The 27,097-nt window shown below is 43.0% G+C and overlaps 1 protein-coding gene across 3 annotated transcripts in view; it reads left to right on the forward strand.

Annotated features, from left to right (window-relative positions):
- Positions 1-309: 309 nt before the first annotated feature.
- Positions 310-27,097, forward strand: part of FOCAD (focadhesin) — a 126,989-nt gene continuing 100,201 nt past the window's right edge. The window contains exons 1-6 of one of the 3 annotated variants that reach the window (XM_080372894.1): positions 310-1,711; positions 2,739-8,688; positions 16,477-16,585; positions 17,023-17,109; positions 20,094-20,168; positions 22,330-22,484. In XM_080372894.1, the coding sequence (XP_080229020.1) occupies positions 17,053-17,109; positions 20,094-20,168; positions 22,330-22,484 (287 nt within the window). In that variant the 5' untranslated portion in view covers positions 310-1,711; positions 2,739-8,688; positions 16,477-16,585; positions 17,023-17,052. Of the gene's footprint in view, positions 1,712-2,738; positions 8,689-16,476; positions 16,586-17,020; positions 17,110-20,093; positions 20,169-22,329; positions 22,485-27,097 lie in introns of those variants that run through there. The other 2 variants (XM_080372895.1, XM_080372896.1) reach the window with 2 other exon arrangements.

Below are 27,097 nucleotides of genomic sequence, written 5' to 3' on the forward strand. Positions count from 1 at the left end.
AACCTCTACCGATAAATAACACTAGATTAGGTCCTTCCCATACACCTGAAGCCATATTTTTATACAGAACATTCAAACCAGGAACTGTAGTTGTTTGGTTCCCTCGCGCTGTTTGGTGATGTATAACAACAGGTGGTCCCTCTCTGTCCTCTGTAAGGGAGAGATAGTTTAAGGTAAACAACACCTTAGTCAACCGTTCAGTTACGTCTATGTGCTGCAATACTTTCTGTCTCTGAAGATAATCCTTCAGGATACGGTTTGCCCTTTCAATAACTGCTTTTAGTTCTAAGGTTTGAAGGTTGTCCCGTGGTTCACCTGTGATCACGTGTTTCTGCCACTGTTTATCGGATTGCCAAACACACGCAGCCTTCTTCATCTTTCACCCTGCATCTGTAAACACCGTTGCCCTTCAGCTGGTCTTTTTGAGCATAACGGTCTCACAATCCACTGATAATGTTCTAACATCTTCCAGAGAGGTCCTTTTGGCCGGTTGTTGTGTACAACACCTGTATAACCCATCAAGGCTTCCTGTATGGCTGTTGAATGTCTCAGAAGCCATTCATAATCATCACCACGGACTGGAATACTGATATCTGCCGGTTCAGTCCCATCAATTTCAACAATCCTGTCTCTTCCTTTTCTCACCAAGGCCGCTACTGCTTCAGGGCGACTTAAAATACAATGTCTGGGTTGCAATGGCAAAAACAACCACTCTAAAATGATCGCCGTATTTTCCCCCTTTTTCTTTTGCCATTGTAAAATAAGGGCAAAAGGTGAAGTGGCAACATTACAAACCAAAATAGATAATGGATGATTCACCATACGGCCACCACACCAGCCAGTCTGAATCTTGCGGGACACAACTTCTAGGGCAGCCCACTGTTCTGGTGAACAAGTTCGAGGACTGTTGGCTTCGGTGCCACGCAACCAGGATCAGAACGGTTGCAAATCATCGTTAGTGAGTCTCTTTGTGTGTCATCAGGGTGTAAGGGAATCGTGAAAAAGACAGAACAGTCTTTCAAGTCTATCACAACAATTTGCCAAATCTGAGGGACCATCATAAAAGGTGGAAGAACAGGTTGCAACACTCCCATCGCTAAAATCTGATCATTAACCTTCCATAAATCATGTCCCAGTTATGTGCATCAAGATTATTAATCAGTACTGGACAAGCTAATGAGCTGGTCACCTGCCAGTCACCCTCCAAAACAGCATCACGAGTAACACCAGACCAACACTGTAGAATTGGATCTTTTCTCGAGTTCAGCATCGGCGGGGTAGCTGGGCTAACTGGAGGAATTACAGGTATTGAAGTAGTAGGCAGGTTCATTTTAACTCGTTTTACCGGGTTTCTTAATTTATCTATTAGCTCCTGTAAGGATTTCTCTGTATTGTTATCACAAGGTTTCTCCCCGCCTTCCTCCTCAGACCCGCCCGATGACGTTCCAGGCCGAGGGGGTACGTCACCGCACGGCGCTGCTGCCCGCCCTGACGTGATTGGTGCCGCGTGACCCGCTGCCCCGCCCTCCTGGGGCGGCCCGGCCGCCTCTTCCGGGTTCGGCTCAGTTACCGCAGGCTCCCGAGGAGGAGCTTTCGGTTTGTCCGCTGTCTTATCTAAAAGCTCCGGCACGGTTGAACGCAGGGGCGGATATACCCTTCGTAGGACGAGTATGCCCAACTCCGAAAAGTGTAGCCAAGAGAGAAGGCTTAGGTGAATCACCCTTCTGCTCCACCGGCTTTGCTACACATCTCTCCCCAACGCTTCTATGGCTGCCACCGCTACTTTTTTTTTTTTACTTTTTTTTTTCGCTTTCATAGTTTCCAGAGTGTTAACTATAGACCGCCACCCCAGAGGCAATTTCCCACTTCTCTCCATTCCGCAATACTAAACAATAACGCGGCTCGGGGATCTTATTCTTTTTTGGGGGGTTTTGTTTTTGTTATTTTTAGGTTTTGGGGGTTTTGGGGTTTTTGTGTGGTTTTTTTGTTTGTTTTGGGGGGGGTTTGTGTGGTTTTTTGGTTTTGTGGTTTTTTGGGGTTTTGGGGGGGTTTTTTTGTTGTTTGTGGTTTTTTGGGGGGATGGTTTTTTTTCGTTTTTTTGGTTTTTTGGTTTTTTTAGTTTTTTTTGGTTTTGGGGTTTTTTTTGTGGTTTTGGTTTTTTGGGTTTTTTTTTTTTTTGGGGGGGGGGGGTTGGTTTTTGTTTTTTGTTTTTTTACTTTTTTAGTGCCCAGCGAACTAAGGTCTCCACTTCTGTCTCTATAACGCCCTCCCCTCTCCCAAGGACGATGCCAGTTAACAGTTTAATTGCCGCGTCTAATTCCATCGCGGTCTTCTCAGAGCTCTCCCCTTTCACAGAAAGGATATCAGCGCGGAGAAGCCCTGCCGCGGTTGCTCGTCGCGGCCTTCCGTTAGTGCCCCCCCGAGAGGAATTTAGCGTAGAGTCCTGCTGCGATTTACTCTATGCGGTCTTACTACCGGCGGGGGTGCGATCTGCAGCTCCACACCGAACTCTGGACTCCGCTTTGCGCCAGCAGCTGGGGGGATCCGTGGCGGTGGGTGGGTGGGTGAGCAGGGGGAGCCGCGGGCACGGCACGGCACGCTGGCGGGGCGCGGGGAACTGTGCTGGTGTAGGAAGCAATCTGGCTAGCGAAGTACAGTCACTGGGTGTCATGTTTTCAGAGTCAAATAATTCAGCAGGTGCTTGACTGGTTCTGATTGTAAATCATACTGTGTAACAGTTTGTTGCAGCTGCTGCATAAACTTCCAATCGAAAGGTTTCCACGCTGCGGCTGCTGAACCATCTGGTAAAGTGGTGGTCCACACCAGGCATGCAACAGCAGTAGCAGCCTGCCACTCTCCCTCCAATATAGCGTCTCGTATAACCCCAGACTAATGACTTTGGGGAGCGGCAGGGTGGAGGATAACGCCTTCCTGGCTCAGACCTGAAGATCACGACAGGCAGCAGGCAGATGACGTTCGTTCAATTGCTGCTGCAAGTGGTTTAGGGTCCAGTAGGAGCGTTTTGTTCGGGGATGGGGTATCGGGGTAGCTGGGATGGGTTCATTTTCTTTATCGGAGTCTGTGCTCTCATTCAGAGGCACACTCCGACCCGCACTTGTACCCTCTTCCTCATCTAGCACGGGGGGCGGCTCTTGGTAGCTTTCAGGTCGGCATGGAGCACATGTTGCAGCGGCACCCTCCGGAGACGGTGTCGGCTGTAATAGCTCTGTCGCAGAGTTTTTAATAGGCACAATTATGCCTTTTGCAGACGGAGCGCCTTGACCAAATAATCGGATAGACTCCGACTCGGTTTCCTGACCGAGGAGGTCTGAGGCAGCCATAGCCATTTTTTCCTCCGCAACCATTGATCGTAAATGGTTCATGACCTCCCTCCAGGTAGTCCCCAAGTCCTCGGCTGACTTGCTGCTGCTAAGGATCGCATCGCAAAGGGAATCCCCGATCTCTTGCCACTCAGTCACACTAAACATCAATTGCGGGTCTTTTAAGTGTCCTTTTTCATTCGCCCACCTACAGAGCTCATGGAGCTTCTCAGTGCTCACACTAGCCTCTCGCTTAGCAAGAATATCAGTAAATAGCGTGAGTGCCGCCTCTCTTTCCATTATCGAGGGAAAAATGGTCTTAGCGGTGCAGGTCCGTGCAGTAGCTCACTGCCGGATTCAGACGTCTTTACTCCTTACGGATGCCTTCCTGCTTGAACTCCTCTCAGCAACTTTCAAATCGCAAAGCCCACTGTTGCAATGCAAAGGCAGAGTTTTTCCAGCTATTTCCAGCTTTCCCGTGGTTCAGGCGCCAAATGTTGGAAGAAGGGTTCGTCGCAGTCAAGAAGACGCTCAAGATGAGTTATGCATCTTGCTCAACTTTATTAGTTTCTAACACTACTTATATAGAATCGATACTCGTGCATATTTGTAAAGCAGAAATATAATTGGTTAGTAGTCTCTAAACACGCATGGTTCTCACACCCCTAATTATCATGACTAAAATAAGCATTCTATCCATGTTGCTAATTGTGTTGCTGAGCTTCAGCCTTGTAGTTTGTTACTCCCTATATTCCCATACCAGTCCCTACCTTTCTTGGCCCTGTACCTGCTTTCCCAGCAGCTGTAGCTTGTTACAGCCACGGCCTGTTGGCACGACATAATTACTTGGTCTCAGGATTCAAGAATAGCTCAAGGCGACCTTTCTTGTTATCTTCAGCACAGCAACTTCAATACAATTCTGATTACAGGCCTATTCTAATACAGCCTGGATTGTGCAGATCTTCAGAGATTCTAAGGCCACGCTTCTGCAGCCATTCTTCTACAGGAAGCTACCCATAAAACTAATCCAGCTAACAGAGCTTTTCAAGCACAGAGGAGTAAAGGTCATTCTTTACATATTTTGTAATATAGGCTTTTTTTGCCTAATACTCAAGTACCACTTCAGCTTTGGTCACAGAAATTGATGAGATTCTACTGCTTTTGGAAAAGCACCACAGAGCATGATTCTGGTATTTGACATGTCTATACTGGCAGACACAGTATGGTCCTCCTCTCTGACATACCCGTACAGTTGCAACTGGCAGATTTGAACAGGCATATTGCTCTGAGACGAGCTATTCAAGAACTGAAGGTTACCAGGTGATTACCAGGCATCTAGACAAGTAGATTATGAAGACAGTAATTTCAATCTCATGTAGCCTGAAATGTGCTAAAGTAGAAAACTTTTTTTTTTTTAAGTAGCACTTTTACGTTTTGAAAATGGAGCTGAGGCATAAAACAATTTGAATCACATCCTTAATTGCATTCCTTGAATCCTCCTCATGTTTAGCTGTGCTGCATTGTGTAAGTGAAAGTAGAATGCAGTTTATTGTTTTGAGGTCACTTGTATCCCAATCTCATGGCTTGTTTTGCTGGAGCTGGCAATCTTTTATCTGGAATGAAGAATCTAGAAGATCATTACTGATTAAGGTGTTGCTCTAATATGAAGTATCATTTCAAAATAGCAGCTTTAAGGGACTGCATAAACTGATGGGAATATAAAAGTAGACAGTGCAGTAGCCTCAAGGATTTGCAAAAATATATTCAAAACACTTGACAGTTTAAATCTGTAATGTGTTTTTCGTACCAAGTTTGCATTTCCCACTTGGATTCTTATGTTCCAATAAAGACTTTTCATAATTATTAATTGCCACAGACCACAAATGACTATATCGAAGACATGTTATCTTATTACTTTGATCACCCCATGTTATGAAAACCCTAATGAGATTCTAACTTTATGTTTGAGTAAGTATGCATATGAAACATCTATTCTTACTTCAAAGTAGAATTCTTGCTTTCTAGAAAGATATTAAACGTTGTTTCTAAAAATCTGATCTGAGAAATCTCCTTTGAGACTGTAAATGTGATTATCTCAATCACTCCTGAAGATGTTAGGCAGTACTGACCCCAGTGTCAGCCCTTGATGTACACCACTAGTAACTGGTCTACAACTAGGTGTTGTGCTACAGATCAAAAACCTTTAAGCCTAGCAGTGCAATGCAGTTATCAGTTTCTGACACATTAATATATGCACAAGGTGTTCATACCTATCAATTAAAACCATGCCAATGGAATACAGTCTAGATAATAGTAAGCAGAGTTGGAAAATATTTCTATATTTTGGGAAAATATGAAAGAATACCCATTCAAACTTAAACATTCTTGTTGACAGTGGGTATCACCCAATCAGTGCTTTCCTTTTCTGAAAATGTACTAGGAACGCTTAGCATAGTTGCAAGTCTGCCTACTCCATCTTAGCTTCACAGTAAGTGCAAAATTATTAATTGGAGCAAAGCCATTTTTTTTGGTTTTGTATGTGAATTTCAGACAAAATTATGTTGAGTATACACATTATGTTCGGGTGAAAAATGCACATTTCTGCACCCTCCCCACACCCAAATATCCCAAAAGAAAAATGCTGCTAATCATAGAATCATAGAAAGAGCCTCAGGAGAACATCTAGTATAACCTGCACGCAGGCAGGATGAAATATTTGTGGAAGTAAACCAAATCTCTGACCTTTGTAGAGAGATTTTTGAAGGACTGAGGACATATGTTACCATTGTCTGGGTTGGACGACCCAGGCCTGTTAGTTGAAGCTGCTGAGCAACTTTAAATTGTCCTTGGAACAAGCAGTGTGAGAAAGAAAACCAGCTATGCCCAAACAAGAAGCCAGATGCAGAGCAAGTCCTGGGAACCGCGGAATCAACACACTCTGACCAGCACACTCTGACCAGGCGCCTGCAGCATGCTCACCAGTCAGCGACAGGGACTCCCTGACCAGAAACTTTTATCCAATCACAGGAACTGGAGAGCAGCAAGCCTGTCTGGCAGCCCAATGCAAGCTGAGTTCTATTGTTTTCTGTATAACAGATAGGCCACATTAAATCCAAAAGGAAATTATGATGGGGACACCTCCCAGAGGTGTTGAATTTCTTTCAAATTTGACTAGTGAAAACAGATTTTTCAGCATAATCTGCAGCTACTTTGAATCAAACTCAGTTATGACTTTGGCACTGATGCTGCCTTCATAAGTCCCAAGTATTTCTTTGATTTCAATGAAAGACTTTGGAAGCTGGGGACACCAGTGAACTACAGAAAATACACTTCAGTTACACAGCCAGGCTCTAGAAGACATGCAAGTCAAAAGGCAATCAAAAGTAATAGCTGTGAATTCAAGCATGTCTATTAAGAGGTATCTTCTGCTTCTTTCCTGCTTCTGAGATCTGGACATAGAACAGAATGGTATTAAAACAGATTGAGACCACAGGACAGTAAATAATTTCATACAGAGGAGATGGATTGCTTTTGTCTCAAGCCAGGACTGAGTCTCCAGAGCTACCAAAAGCCCTTTGTGAGAATGTTTATGTTATGTGCATTCAATGTCCTCATGTATCAATGTTCTTAGATGACCTGCATGAAACTCAGGGTTTTGAAACAGTGCTGGGAACTAGGCTCCAGAGCTGAATAATCCAGACAATGGATGTGATAATCCCTGATACCCCGATGCGAAGCATGAAGCCACTCTGGTGAAGCTCTTCTCATAGCAAGATGCTCCACAGTATAAACATGATCAGAACTGTCAGCATCAAAATATTTCAAAAGCCTATATGCTCTTTACCCTTGAGAGATCTCATCACAATTTTAATCTAACTGAAAGCCATTTTGGCTAATGCTCATTTGGGCAATAGCAGACTTAGCACCATACTCAGAGAGCAGTGGTCCCCTCTCAGGTGTAACGTGGAGCTAACTAACACAGAGCCAGATAAGTTTCTTTGGTTAACATGCTACTGAGACACACGTCATCTGTCTAGGCAAGCTCTGCAACATGGAAGCTTCAAAAAGAAAAACTAGTTGGCTAAAAGGCTATGTGGCAACAAACAAAAATAGCCTCTGTCAAGGCAGGAGAAAAAAGGTAAACAGAACAACAAAGCAGCGTACGAGATGCATCCACATTCCCATGTCTACCTACTGCAAGAGTGGACGTGGTGGCAGTTGGGACTGACTCTGCCCCAGCAGCATGCAAGGCAGGGACCTGACAAGCTGTGTTGGGAGTTTTGCGTAAGACTAAGTCTAATAAACTGTTAAAAAAAAATAAATAGGCTACTTGCCTCCACTTACTGTTGGTTTCATGTTTGTCAGCATTTCACTACTTTCAGCTCAACCGACTCAAGAGCACACACCTTTCAGTGACATTAGAAAAGAACCTAGCCCTTTCCAAACAAATTCACGTCTTGCAGAAGTTGCCTGATGCTTTGATGTTCATGAATCGAAGTGCTGTTTGGTGTTAAAATAACAGTGTTAACTGAGAACACCACCTCGTTAGACCCTGCTGCATAGAGCTTTCAACCTGTCACTGATGCAGCTGTCACCAGTAGAGCTGTGAGCAGATTCACCTACTCTCCTGCCTTTGAGAAAGCTGCATAACATGCAGCACAGAGAACAGCATTCGTTTTTCACGTCCAGTGTCTTCCTGTTGTCCCTGCAGTTTGCCTGCCAAAATATTTGAAGACTGAAGAGACTCACTCTGCAGTAATTTTGAAGCTGATGAAGACATTTATTTTTATATTCGGGTAATATTTAATGAATTACCACATCCTTTTCAGTATGTTACATTGCTTCTGTTGAAGTATCTGGATTTAAGCCTATGTCTGAGTCCGGATGCAACGGACTCCGCAGGCCCGGCTCACGCCCCGCGGCGGCCGCAGCAGCCGGGCCCGCAGCGCCCAGGCGCGCAAAGCCGGGCGCACCCTGCCAGCGGGGAACGGGGAACAGCCACCGGCCTCGGCGAGGCTCAGCGCGCCTACGCAGCGGGCACCCGCATCTCGGGCCAGCACCCTGGTGGCCCGGACCCCTCTCGTTCCGATGGCACCGTTTAAAAAACCCTCGCATGTCCGTGACAGCGGCCAGGCGCAGCCAGCAAGGCCCGCCGCACCCCCCGCCGCGGACCGGCCCCCCGCCCAGGCTGGCCGCAGCCGCGGGGTAGCCAGTGCGCAGGCGTCGTGCGCCGCGCAGGCGCCTTCGCTGGGGGCGGCCCAGTTTCAAGCCGGTGTCAGCGTCCGGTCGCTGCGGGAGAGGTGGCGGGGGGCGCGGTGGGAGGTACTGCCGCTGGAGCCGGGCGGGCCGCGCCGCTTGGTGAGGCCAGGTGAGGGGCGCGGAGCGGCGGGAGGCGGCTGCGCTGGCCGTGCGGGCGGGCCTGGCGCCGGGGACGCCGCTGCCGCCGAGGCGGGGAGCGCGGTGCCGCGAGGCGGGTGCCGGGGCAGAGCCGTGGCCGGGCGGTGGGGCCCGCATGGCTCCCGGGGCCGCTCGGCGGGGCTGCCGCGGCCTGGCGGGGCGGGCGACACCTGGCCAGGCCTGCGTGGAACGTCACCGCGGCGGGGCCGTTAGTCGCACGCGGGGGGGACGGGGCGGTATTTGTTTTTTATTTAAACCTGGTTCTTGTGAAGTGTCGCATGTGTGACGATAAGCGGTGGGAGCGTTTGAGGGCACACCGGTTTGAATCGAGAATCCTCAACATCGAGCAAAAGGCAATAAACACGGGGAATGGGGTCTCGGTGCTTCCAGCGGTCACTTCTGTTACAGAGCGTGGCTTACCGTGTCATCGTTAGTGTCGGTAACCTGGAACGGGCCAGGTCTGAAGGTGTAGTGCCATGGAAATGCTTGCTGGTTCGGTTACATTAGCAGCGCTTGTCCTTTTTAGCGTTAGTGTGCTGTGTCTGGCTTAGTTGTCTGGCAAGATTTCGGTAGTGTGGAGGCTGCAGGGGTGGTTTCTGTGAGAAGATGCCAGAAGCTTCCCTGACATTCAACAGAGTCGTTGCCAGCTGGCTCCAGGACAGATCTGCTGGTTCCCAAAGCTGAGCCCATCAGCGATGGTGGTTGTGGCAGCGCCTCTGTGATAACATTTAAGAAAGGGTAAAAGCTGCTGCACAACAGCAGCCAGAAGAGAGTAGGGAGAATGTGAGAGAAGGAACTGTGGAGGACCCCACGCTGGGGTAGGTGGGTGCCCAAAGGAGGCCTTGACCCCATGAGGAGCTCAGGCTGGAGCAGCTCCTGGCAGGGCCTGGGGCCCCATGGAGAGAGGAGCCTGCACTGGAGCAGGTTTGCTGGCCGGGCTTGTGACCCCACGGAGGACCCACGCTGGAGCACTTTGTGAAGAACTGTAGCCTGTGGGAAGGATCCACAGTGGAGAAGTTTGTGAAGGACTGTCTCCTGTGGGAGGGATCCCGCGCTGTATGAGGGCAAGAGTGTGACCGCAGCCCTCCGTTCCCTTTCCACCTGCTCTGCTCAGGGGGAAGAGGTAGAGAAGTGAGGAGTGCGTGAAATTGATCCCAGGAGGAAGGGAGAGGTGAGGGGAAGGTGTTTTATGGATCAGTTCTTATTTCTCATTATCCTATGGTTATGATTTGACTGGTAATAAATTAAATTAATTCCCCGAAGTTGAGTCTGTTTTGCCTCTGATGGTAACTGGTGAGTGATTTCTCCCTGGCCTTATCTGGACCCACAGACCTTTCATTGTAATTTTTTCCTCTTGTCTAGTTGAGGAGGGGAAGTGATAGAGCAGCTTGGTGGGTGCCTGGCAGCCAGCAAAGCTTAACCCATTTACAGATGATTACCATTCACATTGATGACGTTGGGAGAACAGGCAAGGGTCCTGTTCTTTTTTTCTTTACCTTTTGCATGGGTGTATGCATTGGGTTATGTGGTAAATGATGTGAAGTGCCTCTTCAGCAGTGGCAATAGGAAAAATACAGCTTAGGACAAACAAGAAAAAAAGATGGCAGGAGAAGAGAGATGTAATCAGTTACAGCTGAACAAGGTAGACTGCTGATGTAGTAATTTTGGGATATGTTTAGTAATAAATAGTAATAATATGGTAATTTTGGGGATGTTTAGAAGCTGGCGTATGCCTGCTTTGGCAGTTATTAGCAGGATGTTAGGAGAGGACTGCTGTAAGAATCTGCAAAGTAATTACTCCTTTTCTTAGTATTCCTGTATTTCTTATTTCTGGAGGCACAGAAATGAGAAAGAACTGTTCATATGGAGCTTGTTTTGGATATGGATGGATTGGTTTCAGAGTGATGCTGCTTCCTTTGCAAAGGTTGTGTTTTGTATAATGCTAATATGTCAGCTGCAGCATGAAAATAAATTACACAGTGCTGCAAGTTGTTAATGTTAAAGAAGATTCTGCTAATTGGTGGGGTTTTTTTTTGAGGCAGAATGCTGTCCCAACTATAAGTTGAGGTAAAGCTGCTCAGTAGTTTTCAAGGCTGTTGTTGATAGGCCATAGAGACCCTTGCCAGCTCTTGTGAGGCTGACCCTCCTTTTTCTTTTTTTTTGGCATAAAAGACAATGAAAAATAGGAAATGAAAAAGCTCTGCTGTTGCTTTTCCAATTCTTGGGATTATTGTATGGACATTGTACCATTTCTGGGAAGGAGAGAAAGCGGCTGCAGAAAATACTGATGCTTATACCTATTTATAGAAGGGGCTTGACATACTGACAAGAGTGGGCAGTAGCCCTCGTTCCTAAAGGTGAAAAAACAGTTGTTCAGATGGTTGGTTTTTTATTCGTAGAAAGTGGTCTCCAAATTCAAGTAGCTGCCTAAATTGAAGAAGGAGAAAAATTCCTCACAGTTTTGTTTTCTTTCTTTCTTTTCATAGTGTCTAAGTCTTGAACTAATCTTGATGGTTTCCATGTCTTGAGTGTCAAAAAGCTAGGCACTGGATTAAGAAAAGGGTTTGTTTGTTGCTTTTTTTTAGTAACTCCAGATTTAGGTAGTGGTGAGGTTCTATTTTATACATCATACTTGGAATTTTCTGCAATGATTTTGACTATCTTTTGGCTTTGCAGTTACTACCAACGGCAGCTATGCTTCTCCAGGATGTTCTTCTTACTGGCTTTGGCTCATCACAGGATCATATGTGCACAAATGATTGTATGATGTTTCTGTGGAGGGTATTTGCTGTTGGGAAGACTGGAAATGATGTGTTTGAGAAGTGGGATATAAAGTAATAAGTAGCCTCATAGGGAGGTGTGTCCAGCTCAAAAGTGCTTTTCGCAGTTTCTTTTGCTTGAAGTCTTGAGCTGCTAAATTCAGTTGACCTCCAGATGCCAACTTGAAGGTAATGTGAAAACTTATCTCCTCAAAGCTTTTGAGGAACCGCAGCTGCTATCCTTTGACTGAATATTACTTCCTTAAAGATTTCCTTCTGGTGATTTTTAAATTTGCTAAATGTTGTCTGAGAACTTTTTACATCTTCACAGAGGTTGAGATGTTAATGGTACCCTGACAACACTGCCAGTAATAATCTTCCATGATCTGTTTCTTTGAGGGTGCAGTCAGCAGAGAGAAACTGAATGTCCCAAGTAATACGCGGTGAGAAGAAAGACTAACTTTTGCACAGATGACTAACTGTAGAAAAGCATTTAATGTTTGTATTTTACTAGTGTGAAATAATACTATTAAACAGCCTAATTGCAATGAGATATTCTATTAAGTATGTGTATGAGATAAAAACTTTTTGCTCTTTGTACCCGCACAAAATCTGTGTGCGAAGTAGATAATGAGACAATCTATTAACAGTAAGCTTTATTCTCTTTTCTTTATACAATATTTGAGAATTACATATTCTACCCAACTATATTTTAGTTTCAATTTTTTTGATGTTACTTCAAAAGAAAAAACCTTCATGCTTAGTATTAAGTGTGTAGGCAAACCTGTGCCCACTCAGCAGACTCTTTTACTATGGACAGAAGTGCTTTGTTGAATGATGATATAATTTTGATGCTTGAAGTTGTTCTTGTAGTTAACGGTGATGGTGTTGGATTTCTAGCTTGTCAGGTGTCCAGTATGTCCTGGTTTCAGCAGGGATGGAGTTAATTGTTTTCTTAGGAGCTACTATGGTGCTGTGTTTTGTCTTTGATGTGAGAGCTTCAGTTCCTCAGGGCTTGTTAGCAAAGAGGCGGGAGGGGACACAGCCAGGTCAGCTGACCTGAACTAGCCAAAGTGGTATCCCATGGTATGGGATGCCATGTGTGGTATATGTACCTGGGTGGGGGGCTTGCTGGGGTGGGCGGGTCATTGTTTGGGGACTGGCAAGGCATCGGTCAGTGGGTGGTGAGCACATTGCATTGTGCACCACATGTTTCTTTCTTCCCTCTAGATTTTATTCTGTGCCTCCCCCTTTTCATGATAACTGCTACTTTCATCATTGTTATTATTGTTCTTTCATTTTTTTTCCTGTTTCAATTATTAAATTGTTCTTATCTCAACCCTTGCGTTTTGCATTCCTTTACAACTCTCTTCCCCAACCCTCTGGGTGAGGGGGGAGTGTGTGGTACTTGATTACCAACCCTGGGTTAAACCATGACACAATACTATGTGTTTTTAATGTCCTCTTCAAAGAATGCCATTAGAGTTGGATGATGCAGTGGATTCTTGCATTTTTCTCGATATTTTGCAGTTGCATTCCCCTCGATGCTTTGCAGCAATGTGGAGGGTGGCATCTTTATTTTTGATTCATCTGGTTCCCAGTTCTAAAGTACAGATCAGAAACTGTGCAAGCATCTGTTCAACTGAGGATGCAGCTTTCTTATTTCTACAGTGTGATTTTTATTTCCTTGTCGTGCCTTTGGTTGTTAATAGTCAGAGCCCAGAAAGAGAGTGATGAGGAGGGCCGGTAGCAGGACAGACCCTGAATTTCAGGAGAGCAGATTCTGCCTTATTCAGGGGTACTTTGGTAGGACTCTATGAGAGGTAGCTTTGAAGGGTGAAGGAGCTCAGGAAAGCTGACAGAGATGTAAGTACAGGGTAAGATGCAAGAAAAGACCATCCCAATACTCACGAAACCAACTAGATGTATTGGGAGGCTAAATGGTGTGCTCCAGTGCAAAATTGGCAGCATACAGGAGGCAGGAGCAGTCTACAGAGGCACAGTTTAGAAACATTGCTTGGGCATACAGAGATGGAGTTAGAAAAGCCAAAGCTCCATGTGAATTGAAAATTGCAAGGCGTGGCAATAGCAACCAGAGGAGCTTTTACTGTTACATTAATAGTAAAATGTTGATAAAGTAGGATGTTTTCATGGTGCTAAGAGCTGGCCAATGTCCTTGTGTGGTGGCTCTCTGTTGTGGCTTTCAAAGGTTGTGGAGCTCCTTTTCAAAAAAGAGAAGGTCAGCATGCAGTAGAACAAGCCTGTCAACCTCACTTTTGTCTGTAGGAAGATAATGGAGTGCATCCTCTTGAAGCATGTTTCTGGGCATGAGAAGGAGGAAGATCCAGTCAACTGCAAGTCAGTCAGTATCAATTCAGTCCGTGGGAAGGCTGGGGAATATATCCTTGTAGAAGCCATTTCTAAATGCAAGAACTAGGTGTGACTAGGAGCAGTCAGCATGGTTTTAGCAAGGGTATGTCATGCCTGCTTGACTAACCTTATTGCTTTCTGTAATGACATTATTTATGCTGTGAACAAGAGGGCAGTGGATGTTGTATGTATACTTTACCAATACCATTAATGCAGTTTCCATTGTCTCCCTGTCATCAAATTAATGACATACAGCCTCAGTAAGTAGACAGTATAGTAGCCAGTGGAAAATTGGCTGGATGGTTGGCCTGAAAGGGTGGTGATCAGTGGTGCAAAGTCTATCAGACTGGCAATTAATGGTGTCCCGTAGGCATCAGTATTAGGCTCAACACTGCATAGTGCCCTTATTAATGACTTGGATGATAAGATAGAGTGCAGTCAGTAAATCTGTAGCCAATACCAAATTGCGGAGACCATTCAAAGCACTGGTATGTAGGGTGTTTTTCCAGTGGACCTGGGCAGTCTGGAGAAGTGCACTGACAGGAACTTCTTGCAATTGAACATGGAGCAATGCAGGGTCTTGCATCAGGAATGAAATAATCCCATACACCAGTACAGGCAGGGGCTGACTATCTGGGAAACAGGTCTATAGAAGAGATCCTGATAGGGGGTCCTAGTAGACAACAAAATGAATGTGAGTCAGCAGTGCAGTATGCAGGATGGATTTACCAAAGAAAAAATTATGCTAGACCCACCTGATTGCTTTTACTAAAGGATAAAATAACTGGATTTGTAGAAGAGGGGAGAGTGGTAGATGTCGTTTACCTCTACTTGAGCAAGGCTTTCAACACTGTCCCCCACAGTGTTCTTGTGTCAAAGGCAGGCAGTTTGCCTGCTGGTGGGGCTGCCCTCTGGACATACTAGAGGAACAGTCTGATGGGAACCTCAGGAATTTCAGCAATGACAAATGTCCTGCCTTGCCCCAGCCCCTACAGTACAGGCTGTGTGAGCAGGGCACAGCCTGGGGAGCCAGGTTGGGGGGGGTGTTGATTCCCTTCTGCTTAGGAGTCATTAGACCTCATATTGACATGTCCGGTTTTGGATTCTCCAGTACAGGAGGAACACTGACCCACAGGAAAGAATCAGCGATGACCACTGAGGTCGGGGGGCTGGAGCCCTTGCCTTGTGAGGAAAGCCTGTGGGACTGGGGCTGGTTCATCTGGGAGGAGGGACAGTTTTGGGGGTACTCAACAGCAGTGCTGGCACCAGTGGAAGGGGGATGAAGAAGACTCAGCTAGGCACTTCACAGCAATCCATAGCAAAAATGCTCAGGTTAGCGATGAAGAGAAAGCATTTATCAGTCAGGACAGCTCAGTAAGGTGGTGCCTTTTCTGTTCTTGGAGGCTTTCAAGCCCTGAGAGGACAAAGGCCTGAGCAGCCTTGTCTGACCCTGTGGCTGAACTTCCTTTGAACAGGAGATCGAACTAGAGGTGTCTTCAAGATCTCTGCCAGCCTTGATTATCCAGTGATGTTGTAAAGTTTCTAGGCATTCCATATGCAAGTGTTTTTGCTGAGGGTCAGTGCTGAAGACTGAAGAACTGTTTAGATGGTAATTAAATTCACTAAATTGCACTGATGTAGCTGTTGCATTGTAAATACTTTGTAGGTGTTTAGTGTAGATGGAATGAAGTTGAGGAATTGTTTCTGATGCGAAGCAATAGACCTCTAGTCTGCCTGGAGTAACTGATTAGTGCTTCCATTGAGAGTTATCTGTTGTGCTTCTAATGATCCTCTACTGTAGCTTCTCCTTTTAGTATGAATAATAAAAATCACCTGGTGGTAGATAGCATATAATTCCAGTGTGTTTGTGCAAAACTACCCAGGGAGGAACCTTCCATCATTTTGGTGCTTGTTAGGTACAGCTGGAATGGGTTGGTTTTTGTGACTCTGTATACAAATAGGTGAATGTCTCTAATTCACTGGCATTGTTAGACATACACAACAGATCTAGGTATGTCTGGATTTGTTTGCTGTAGTGATAATTTTTCTTTAAAAAAAGCAAGCTGTCAACTCTAGTTTAATGTGTGTTCATACCTATCATCTCAAAATGCAGGTAAATCCATAAAACCCATACAAACTCATATTGGCATAATTCTGAGTGCAGTTAAGAGTTTTGTGGGTTTTTTTCTCCTAAACTTCCAGTAATGTAATTCACAAGTATATGGGAATATTTCGCTGTTTAACTGCCAGGAATTTATGTTTATTGAGGTGGTAACCATTAATTTTGAGTTTTCCTGCTGTGAATGGTATTTGTTGTGGCACATACCATGTTTGCATGTTTCCAGGGTTTCAGTCTGTATTTTTGAATATAAGTGGCAAGATTCTGAATACATCACACCGACAGCATGTCTTGCAATGGGAGTAGTGTGCATATATATGTTTTCTCAGTGCTTACTGCAAAGGATTGCACTTAAGTTTTCAGCAAGTGCTAGGTTTTTTACTTTAAGGAAGCCATTCCAAGTGACTAGAGGTGTTTATAGTAGACTGAAATGTTTTAATATTTGCTATAGGCCATCAGTTTCACTTGTGTACAACAAGGTAAGCTGAGTTCCAATTTATCTCCAATTTAGATTCCTGTGTGCTTGTTGGTGCCTGCATATTCCAGCTTACAGAGAAGGTTGGGTTTTTTTTCAAGTGTTCCAGCCCCTAACTACAATTACCATTTAGTTTCACAGGTGAGTCTTTTGTTTCTTTTACTTACATTATTGCGTGAAACAATTGAAAAATTTATGGAGAATTTTGCATTTTAAGTCATGCTTTAGAAACTGAACACTACTCTTGAGCTGTCCCATTTTGAAGTCAATGAGATATACTTAAAATGCTCCCAAGGGTAAGTGCTCTGAGCACACATGCTGTGCCATATGGAATTGTGTATTTGCTCCAGCTTTAAGAAATTTTGATCACCCATTCTTTGTGCAAGAACCATGAGTATTCAGCATTTCTTGGGTTTAAACCCATAAAGCAAAGTGATATGATAGACTTAGGAGGGGGAAGAAAATGCTTTAATGCTTACATCTGCTGTTAAGTACTAAATAAATCTTGTGGGTTTTTTTCTGGTGAATAGCATGCTTTCTTTCCCAGTTCTAAGTACATTTTTTTTAATCTCTTTTGCAGAGTAAGAGTTTGTGTCATATGACAGAGCCAAAATGTTGGATGACATCAAGAAGCGGTTTGAATTTCCTAATGCAGTTGTTCAGTCACAGGTAATTTTTTTAAAAAGCATTAAACAAAAGGAATTGTCTGTGGATACCTTGTTCCGAGGCCTGTGACCTGACTATAAAAAGGTGATAAGGTAGACTTCTTTTGGGGTGTTGTTGTTGTGGTTTGTTGTTTTTTTTTCTCCAAAGGCAGAAAACTATAGAAGTAGGGTATTACTAAGTTGCAAACAAATGCCAATTCCCTTTCTGTGTAATCCAAACATTGGACGTAATTGCTCATCACTGTAAAGCCTCTGCAGGAAAATCAGAAACTTCCCAGGGCTGGAAGGTTTGAGTGGTGCCAAATGGTTTTTAGTGACCCCCTGATACTGAGAGAAGCCAGGAGTTAACAGATGTCATGTGTGGGGTTGAAATACCTGACAGTACTTTATAGAACTGGTTTTAGGACTGATCTGTTTTCTTCCTGGGTGATGAGAGCTGATGAATTACTGCAGACTCATCTGTCATCAAAGAATTACTGTATACATTGTGATTAGCAGACCAAACCACTTTATTTTCAGATCCATGCCATGACTCCTGATCATGTTTACGTGAAACTTTTTTTGTGTAAAATGTTTATCATAGTTTTTTAATGGACAGAAAGGAAGAAGGTAATAGGGTCTGTGGAAAAAATAAATCTTCCTTGCGTTGGCCATCTCGCATTTCAGGATCACAAATGTTATCTTTTCAGCTGTAGGATCATTGCCAACGTCCTCGTTTTCTTCCTCCTGTTCCTGTTTTGAATTCAGGATTAAATATGTAGCCATTTGTTTGATGGAATAAGCTGATGAGAATGCAGTCTGTGAAACCTGGTGTCTGCCGCCTTTTCAGTTCACCTCAGTCTAAATTGGTTATTAGGTTTGAAAGAAAGATGCAGAAGTCCCCTTCTGATCAACTTGGCATTTAGGAGAGGAAGTCATGTCCCTGAAAGCTAGAGTTATCTAAGGTCTAGCAGAATGTCTTGTACTGCAAATCAGTTCAATTTGTTACTAGTCTTGATGAGCAGGACTTGGCATCTTTGAACCAGTTCATTTTTCTTCAGTGCAGAAGGATGTACCTATGGTACAAGTATTGCTGAAATGTCTTGGCTCATCACTACAGCTGCACATCATTAAGGACTACTGGCGTGCTTTGGTTCTTTTGCTAGTTTCCACTTAACATTCTGTGACCTCTGATAAGCATGCTGTAAGCTTCAAACCATCACCAGTTGGGATTCAATTTCATGACCGATGTCTTGGTTGGTCCCAGAAAGAGAAGACACCTGCTCTGCAGAGCATGTAATTTACACAGACAAGGATCAGCAAAGTGAGGAACATGAGCATAGTTTTATAGGTCAAGAAGTTTTGCTGGTGAATCGAGTTCTTAGAATGCAGTGAGCTAATGTACATTTTGGCTTTCCTGTATAGCTCACTGCAAAAGCCATTTTCTATTGATAAACCCCTTTTCCAGTGTAATGAAAGTGTTTTAAGGATGTGGGTGTGAATTAATTTTTGAAGTTACTTAGAAGCAGAAATAAGAAAAAAAAATAGGAGATTCACTTTGGCAAGTGCACTGAAAGAGATCTGATCTGCCTGGCAAGCATATTGTTGCTCTTGCAATGGGATTGCTTTAGGGAAGTAGAGATAAATATCAGACTTTGTCCCAATTTCTTGTTCTGTTTTCACAAGAGTAAGATTCCCAAATAATAACCTGTATTTTTATGTCAGATGTGTTAGAGTACATATCCAAAGCTTTGAAAGGCACAATCCTTGTAGTCTAGGAAGGTTTAAAGTGTCATCTTTCCTGAAAATGTGGACTGTTATCTCGGAGTGGTACTGTTTGTCATGTCAGGCTAGCAACTAATATCTAAATGAAGTGTAAATAAATCCTGAAAGGAGAAGGAACCTGAACACATTTAAAATAATCCGTTCCTGTCATCTTATATACTAAAACCCCAGAAATGTTACTATTATTTTTTTGTTGGTGGCTTCCAAAAGTAAGGATCTGTCCTACCATAGAGGAACAGATGCAGCTGCTCTTCTGGGTATATTAATAATCTGAAACATTTTTGTGCTCTTACTATTAAAAGATGTTTTCTTGTCTCTCACAGAAAGGGTTTTCTGTGTAGCAGTATCAATGATTATGAAACTAAGACAGGGTAAGGCATTAGAGAAGTGTCAGAAACAAAAGCCTGGATTCCAACACCCTGAAGCCTTTAAGGGTATTTTGTATTTCAGTCCGCATATAGATTTCTAAAAGCGGTTTGAGGAAATCGGACATTCCTTCTATTAAAATAGAATTAGATTCTTAATCTTAAGCCTCAAATGAAGAAACACACTCTTTTTTTAGAACTGAAGCATTTTTTTTTTTGGATGACCTTGAAAATTTAAATCTTGTTCATGATCTTTGCCACAAAATAACCTTATGAGGAATACTGTTAACTTCAAATGCCTTGTTTAAAGTAAATTAAACATTTCTGGTAGTAGGTGCAGTAGGGATGTGTGAAGTACTTAAGGTGTGATAGCATGTTTGTTGTCAGTGTTCAGCAAAACTAGTGATGTGAGAATTTGGCTAAGTTTCTTATATTTGGTGTGTTCAGATTCCTCTGTTGCTTTCCCCTCCCTATATAGTAAAGGATGTAATAATTATCTGTACTCCTAAGTACACTGACATCTGTACAGCACTGGATCTGTAGTAGTGTACTGATTCCTGAGTAGGTACCTGATTCTACTTCTATGAGAGGCTCTGTACAAAGAGACCCTTGGATCTATGTGAAGCCATATGGAAGTTTGTTTCTCTTTTACCTCAAGATAACGGTAAAAAGTAGTATATCAGCATTATGGATATTTTTGGCCCTAAAATGTATTTAGGCTTCCATACCAATAAGTTTGGTATTTGCAATCATGATAAAATGATTGTATGCCATAGCAGTATAAATTCCTTCTAATGGACAATTGAAAAATAATGCTTAATCTGCATGTGTGTGTTCTTTTTTTTTTTTTTTCTTTCAGGCAGTGGGTCATCTGATTGCTGCAGTACTGAAAGAAAATGCTTCTTCGGAGAAGATCAAACAGGCATCTGACCAGGTTTGTGGCATTCTTTCACTTCTGTCTCCTCTCCCATCTGTACATGCTTACATTCTTCTATGGCTTCCCATTCCCCCATGTGTAGTTTTAATACATGCTTTAAGTTAAGTAAGGTAGTTAGCAATGTTTGTCTTGGTGTACAGGTAGAAATGGTAAATCTTTGAAATCAGAGGAGTAGTTTTACCTCCCGCAGAAGTCTTTAATTCTGCAGAATACCAACATCTAGACATGATCAGTTTAAGATCATTTTGAATTTATTTACATTCCTGCTAGTGAAGTGCCATAGGGGTGAGACATTGTCACTTGAGTAGGGAGGTCTTTTAGATAGCTATAAACATTTCAAAAAGTAGGGCATTGCACATACCTGTGTCGCGACAGAGGGGACACTGTCACTCATATTGAGTGATCAGCAGACTTCGTTTATTGTGCCTTACAGTCACCTTTTATGCCTTGTTATAATTAGCTCATACATATTACAAAAGTTAAGCTCATTATTGGTTAGTTGCCTAAATACCAAGCCCGCCCCTAGTTTCTCTTCTGTAGTTACCTGTTCCCACCTGCAACATTCTTTTCCCACCGCAACCTTCCTGTTACTGTGTAACAAGAACAGCCAAGGACAGTGTATTTTTGCTTTACTTCAGGTAAGCTGAGAGCAATGTGCATTTTTGTCCAGCCAGCTGGACTATATCTATGTGACCCTTTTCAGCCAGCCAGTTATCCACATACCTGTATTGATGTTATATTTCGTATTAGCTAAGCAGAGCTTATATTTCTTTGAGAGAGCATGGTCCAAAGGCATGCTTTGCCTTTTAGTTGAGTCAAGCTTGTTTAAGTGCAGGTTTGAACTGAGGGACATGTGTAATGCTGGCATTTGCAAGTGTCATAGCAGTGTAGGAGAGGTGTGAGTTAGGATTTACTCCTCTATATTTTTTTTCTCCCCAAAAGTTGACTGGTACAAAAATGAGCAGAAAATTATTTGATTCTGCCAGTCGACAGAACAAGAGGCAATGGGCACAAACTGTGACAACAAGAAGTTCCATCTGAATATGAGAAAACTTCTTTACCTTGAGTGTGACAGAGCAGTGGGACAGGCTGTGGATATCCACTGAGAGGCTGTGGATACTCCTTCTCTGGAGACATTCAAAACCTGCCTGGATATGATTCTGTGCAACCTGCTGTAGGTGAACCTGCTTTAGCAGGTCATTGGACTAGATAATCTCCAGGAGGTCCCATCCAACCCTGACCATTCTGTGGATTTTTCCTCTGTCTGCAATCCTAAACACCTGTGTCGCGCACCCCCTCCCCCAACCTAGCAAACCCAAACCTGAAAAGTGCTGAGTTTTAATGTGAGGGAACAGTGGTGTCTACCTTCTATAACAGAAGCTCCTCCAACAGTCCTGATGATAATCATGTTCCCAAATGACATTCTGCTCTGAGCTACAAGCTGACTGTTCCCATTATGCTGTTCCATGAAATACAGCAACACTTTCTAAAATGCTAAGAAGCAGAAGATGTGCCACTTAGATGTTACGGACTGCCTTTTTATTCAAGAGCATTTTGCAGTGTTCAGTTGTTTAGAGGTTTTCCTTGGTTTTCCATTTGAAAGCTACAAATTAGCAATCTAACCTGTGAATAAAAATTTAACATGAAAACAAGCTGCAGTTTTGATTGCTACTGCCCAATCTCTGTGCTTACTAGCAAATGGAGAGAACTGAGGACTTCATATGGTGAGTAAAGATGAGTTACCTTTGAATAGTCCTTTGCATGCCTGCCTCCAGGTCTCTGCACTATGCCTTTCTGTAGACAGAGCCTGATACAGGAGTTCCTGGATTATCTCCAATTGCATCTTGATATTTGTAAGGAAGGTGAAATGGTGGTAGCTTACTTGCATAGGCACAGCTGAAGAATTTGTCTGCCTTACCCTTCTCAGAGACTCCTGTCCCTACTGAGGGCATAGGCAGTAGGGGGCAGGAAGGTGGGAGCTGTCCTAGGAAAGGCCTTTCTTGGGTGTAAAATCTGTACCTCGTCTTCCTCTCTTGTGCTCTGTAAGACTTCAGGAGATGTTGTTCAGCCAGGTCTTACTTATAAGTCTGTTTGAGAGGAATGAAGAGAAATCCATGTCAGCCCTCTCATTGCTTGTGTCTCATTCTTTTCACTTCAGACTCCTGCTCTGAACTTGCTTTGGGAGAAGTGTTGCAGTGAGAATGTTGCCTTGCGAACAGCCTGCTCCGAGGGGTTGGTGGCACTTGTTGCAGAGAAACATGCTGAGCTTGACTATGTTCTTCATGGAGCTCTCAACCTAATTCCCTCAGCAAGGTAGTATTTGGTTGCCTGATTGTGTGTCTTTTGTCAGCTGGTTATCGGTCATTGCTTTTCCCTTGTAAATACAAGGTTAAGATGAGAGGTTCTGTAAATGGCAATATCGTCAAATAAGCTGTGGCATTACGGACTGGCATTTTCCTGCCAGTCTGCTGCAGCCTGTTGCTTTCATCTCAGCAGGGTGACAGTGTGGGTGAGACTTAAGAACTCGAGAGTACCCTATGTGTGCACTGAAACTGTTAGCAGTTCAGACTAATCCTCTGAACTTTGAACTGTGGAGCTTCAGAAATCAATGCACTGCCTAGTTTTGTTGCCTCTGTCATGGAGAAGGGGGAAGAAAATTGCAGCAGTGTCCATTATGGTGGAGGGAAATAGATCTTTAATCAGGCTGTCCAAATGACTAGTTGCTCAAATGGTTGCTATAAAACTGTGGGTGAGGATTAGGAATACTGGGTTTTGTTTCCTTCTCTGATGAGGAAGAAATCACTAACTCTGCAGCTACTTCGTTCTGCAAATACAATGCCTACATCTCACAGTGCTGTTTTGAGCTAGACTGCCTGTGCAATGTCCTGAGAGAATGCAGTTGTGGGGAAAAAAGACACTGCATAAAACTTATAAATGGGAAGTCAAATGATGATTGGGAGGATGCTTCCTTTCAAATGATGATTGGGAAGATGCTTCCTTTCAACTCCACCAACCTTATAAAGTTCCCTGGGTTATCTTTTTCTCGTCTGATTTTTGACAGCTAACTGGATTTTTGCACTAAGCCTTCTCATTTTCTTCCTAGAGGATGCTGGAGTTGCTTTTCCAGCAACTAAGCCAGCTGGTTGGTGCTGTACCTGTGATGTATTATGCTGGTGGGCTCAGCATAGAGGTTTCAAGAACCATGCTATTAAGACAAGTTTTTCACCCCTTCTAACCTTCATGTAATTAGTTTTAGGCTGAGTTTTCTCACAATCCGAGCTACAGGTGAATTTAGGTTTATGTAAACTAATGAAATGCTTAAGAAATCAGATATTTTAAAATAAGGACTGTTTCTCTCCTTGTGATATGCTTGTTTACAGCTAGGATCTTGCTGTGATGATGCTGATTCTATGCTGACATTACAATAGGTGGTTATGGATACCTAGGAAGGGTTTTTTAAATAACATCTGCAAACCACTGTCTTCCAAATGACAAAATCTTAGTGGTTTAGTGGCTTATAGTTTGAGGTTAAGGGAAGAAATAAAAGCACTGGTGTTTAAGCTGAAAACATGAGTCCTGTGGGGTAAGGTGGGGGGAAAGTTTCATTAACTGTGGCTGGCAGACTAAGAAATGTGAAATTCCTGTTCAGCTAAGGGTTTGTTACAGTACTGGTGGTTTGTAAGGAAGTTAAATGTTAATACAATTTTGTACTTCAGAAAATAAAAAGTATAAGGGAGCATATTTAGGCTTGAGTTAATGTTAAAAACAAAATCAGTGTTACATATTTAAAGGGCTGGGATCTGCCCCATTTCTACATCATTCTTAAGTTTTTCCATGTGTGAAACCAACACTTGACTGATGGCTGTAGTAAGTGCTGACAAATTACCCAGGAACCTTTTATGTATTTTTGGCTTCTCCCCTCCCCAAGCTGCCACGATTCAAACCACATCCACTGTGGATTGCAAAGCAGAGTTTTTGTAGGCTAACCACAGAAGTCTGAGAGTTTAAAATGTATGTAGCCTCAGGAACCGTTTAAACTGGCAATTTCAGATTGATTCCTTTCAGTGGTGATACCTTTTTTTCTTCCTTGACTCTTCATATTGTAGCTTGCTGTTAGTCATCATGTTCTGCCAAATTTTCATCTAGGTTTGCTCTGTTGCTGTGCAGTGCTGTGTGTGTAGTGTCTCTAAAATAAAGCGTATGTGTGAAGTTAGCAGCTAGTGGCAGTGAGCAGAAAGACTTGCAACAGCTGAGCACCTTTTGGTGCTGAATGGAACTAGGTGAATGTTTTGTTGGCATAGGCTACTCATCCTGTGTTCTTGCTTCTCTTCCTACTGTTACAATGAATTTAGCAGGGGGTTAGTGCACCTGGTGGGTTTTATTTTGTCAGGTGTATCAAATACTGAGTGCTAGGAAAGAAATTTTGCTTTGTCAGAGGTGAACATCCAGTGCTTACCTGAGTTGACTTGTTCTGTGGTTCACGCTATCAGCTGATTACACAAATGAGAATCTATTCTTCCCTCTGTGGTACATCATTGTACCATGTCTCTTAGACCCAGTGTTCAGTTTCCTGTAATGCCTCAAGAGTTTAAACTTCATGGAACATCACATTTATATGTGTTTGTGTGCATGCATATATCCAAAATGTGTACACATGTGTAAATATACATGCACATTTTTACACACTTTTAACACTGGTCTCCAGCTTTCTGTAGATGATGATGGGAAAACTCTGGCCTGTATTCAGTAGTGAATGAGCATATATAATAAAGTCAATCTATTAAAAACCTGTGAAACAATGTATTATTGTAATCTTAAATTGTGAGAAGGATTTATGTGTGTAGGTACATTCAGAATGTTATCATCACCTGAGCATCCCTGCCTGTAGGAGGTGGGGAAATTTTTTCAGTACATCATGCCATTGTGCTGCTTGTGTTCAGGAGCTGAGGGCAAAGCCTAAAACAGCCATCCTCCCCCCACCTCTTGCCTGGGAATTAAGACCAGCAATACAGGAGTTTCAGAACAGGGAAGTTGTTTTCTTACTGAGTGTCTTATGGTTTGTTTTTCCCCCTGCTGCATAGTTATCTGAAGCTGGGGAATATGCTAGCAAATTCCCATTTAACTGACTCTTTCTAGCCATGAAGTATCTAAAATGTTCTCTCCCTCTCCACCCCTGATACCCACCTAAAAGGCTGTCCGTCCTTTGTGTGTTACATTGACAGTATTTGGATTTGGAAGCCTGCTACCTTCCTGTTTGTTGCTTTGCAGCATGGTTCTGTTGAACCTCATGTTCTCATGTTTTCTTTTATAGCCCCGTTTCTGTGTTTTGAGAGCCAGGTGTCACGACAGTCAGTCAGAGTACAGGCACATCTTACAACTGGCACATTTTTGGAAGAGAGAAAGAAAACAGAAGCATATTCTATTACTTTTGATCTTCTTCAGTGTTTTCCAGTGCTATTGGCAAAAGTATGAAAGACAGAGAAGATAATATACTACTTTGCTTGTATCTGGAATATGAAACTAAGCATTTACTGGTGGGGAGATGCACTGTGGGAATCCGTAGATACTCCGTAGCGTGTCATACCAGCTTATGGAAGCGTTCATCAGCAGGTGGTGATGAGTACAGTAAAGATCTGGCAGTTAAAAGTGGTATTTGCCTTTTGTGTTTCAGTTTTCTTTTATGAATCGTTTTTAAGTTATGATTCTGTGATCATACGATCATGTGCCATTTTTTGAATCTTCAGAAAACTGTAAATATCAAGTCATGATATTTCTTTGACTACATGTCGTTACCACACGTTGTTGTTGCGCTGATGTTGGTCCAGCCTGTTTGGGTAAATTCCTGTCTTTTTACAGTGATCATGTTAAGTCTCCCTATTCTTTGATAGAAATTGCTTAAATCTGCTCAAGACCTTTTGGTGTAGCTTAAAAGTCTAAATGTATGTATATGCATTCATACTTCAGGAAGATGTTTGTGGAGCATACTACACTGTGACAAACAGTATTACTGTATCTCAGGTTGCTGATGTGTTAAATGAGCATGGTTGTTCTATGAGAGGGTTACATAAATTCTGCGTAATTGTTTCTAGTTCACCATTTGAGGAACTCTTGCAGTTTTCAGTTCACTGATGGAGAAGTGGCATTACAGATACAATAGATTTCTCAGAATTTTTTTCCTGCTAGGAAGGGAATAAGGAGGAACAGTAAAAATAAAAACTACACGTTGTCACTACACAGGGCAAGATAAGGGAGGAAAAAAAAGAATTGGGTGCAAATCTCATGCAATTGTGTATTGTATTAGCTCTTCCTGTTACTTATGTGAATAAAGTGAAGGGTAAATTATGCTTCATTAACATGAGTAGTAAACTATGTAATAGATTTTTTTAAGGGGATGGTGATGCAGTTGTATAGCATATTCTAGATAAAGTCAAAAGAATCAAGCACGATTACTTTTTTTTTCCCCTCTGTTTCTATATTTTGGCCTTGTGGAAGTGTTTCATTATAGAATCCAGGCTATTTTCTTGAAAAATGATTAGGTTGGGTATCTGGCATGGTATGGTTCGAAAGGTGTGGAAAGCACTGCATTATAAAGAGGAGAGCAGGATTTAAAGTTGTCCTTGTAAGCTTAGCTAAGCAGCAGTAAGCGCTGTACTTCTTGAACTTTTTATTGCATGGTCACAGGGCTTTTTTTCCCCCTTGTGGTGGACTTCATTAGTTTCCTTAGTGTCTCTCCAGGAGAGTATGCTAAATCGTATCAAAATTCCAGAAATACTGTTGTTTCTTGAATTTTCCTGAATGGTAGATTAAACATAGGAAGAGGCACATAAAATAGCTTTATGTATCTATTTTATGTAGTCCTTGGCTCCTGAGATCAAAAATCAGCACAAACTAGATGTCTCAAGTGTCTTTTATCACAGTGTGATTTC

The sequence above is a fragment of the Falco punctatus genome (assembly GCF_963210335.1).
Source record: "Falco punctatus genome assembly, chromosome: Z".
Taxonomy (NCBI): Eukaryota; Metazoa; Chordata; class Aves; order Falconiformes; family Falconidae; genus Falco; species Falco punctatus.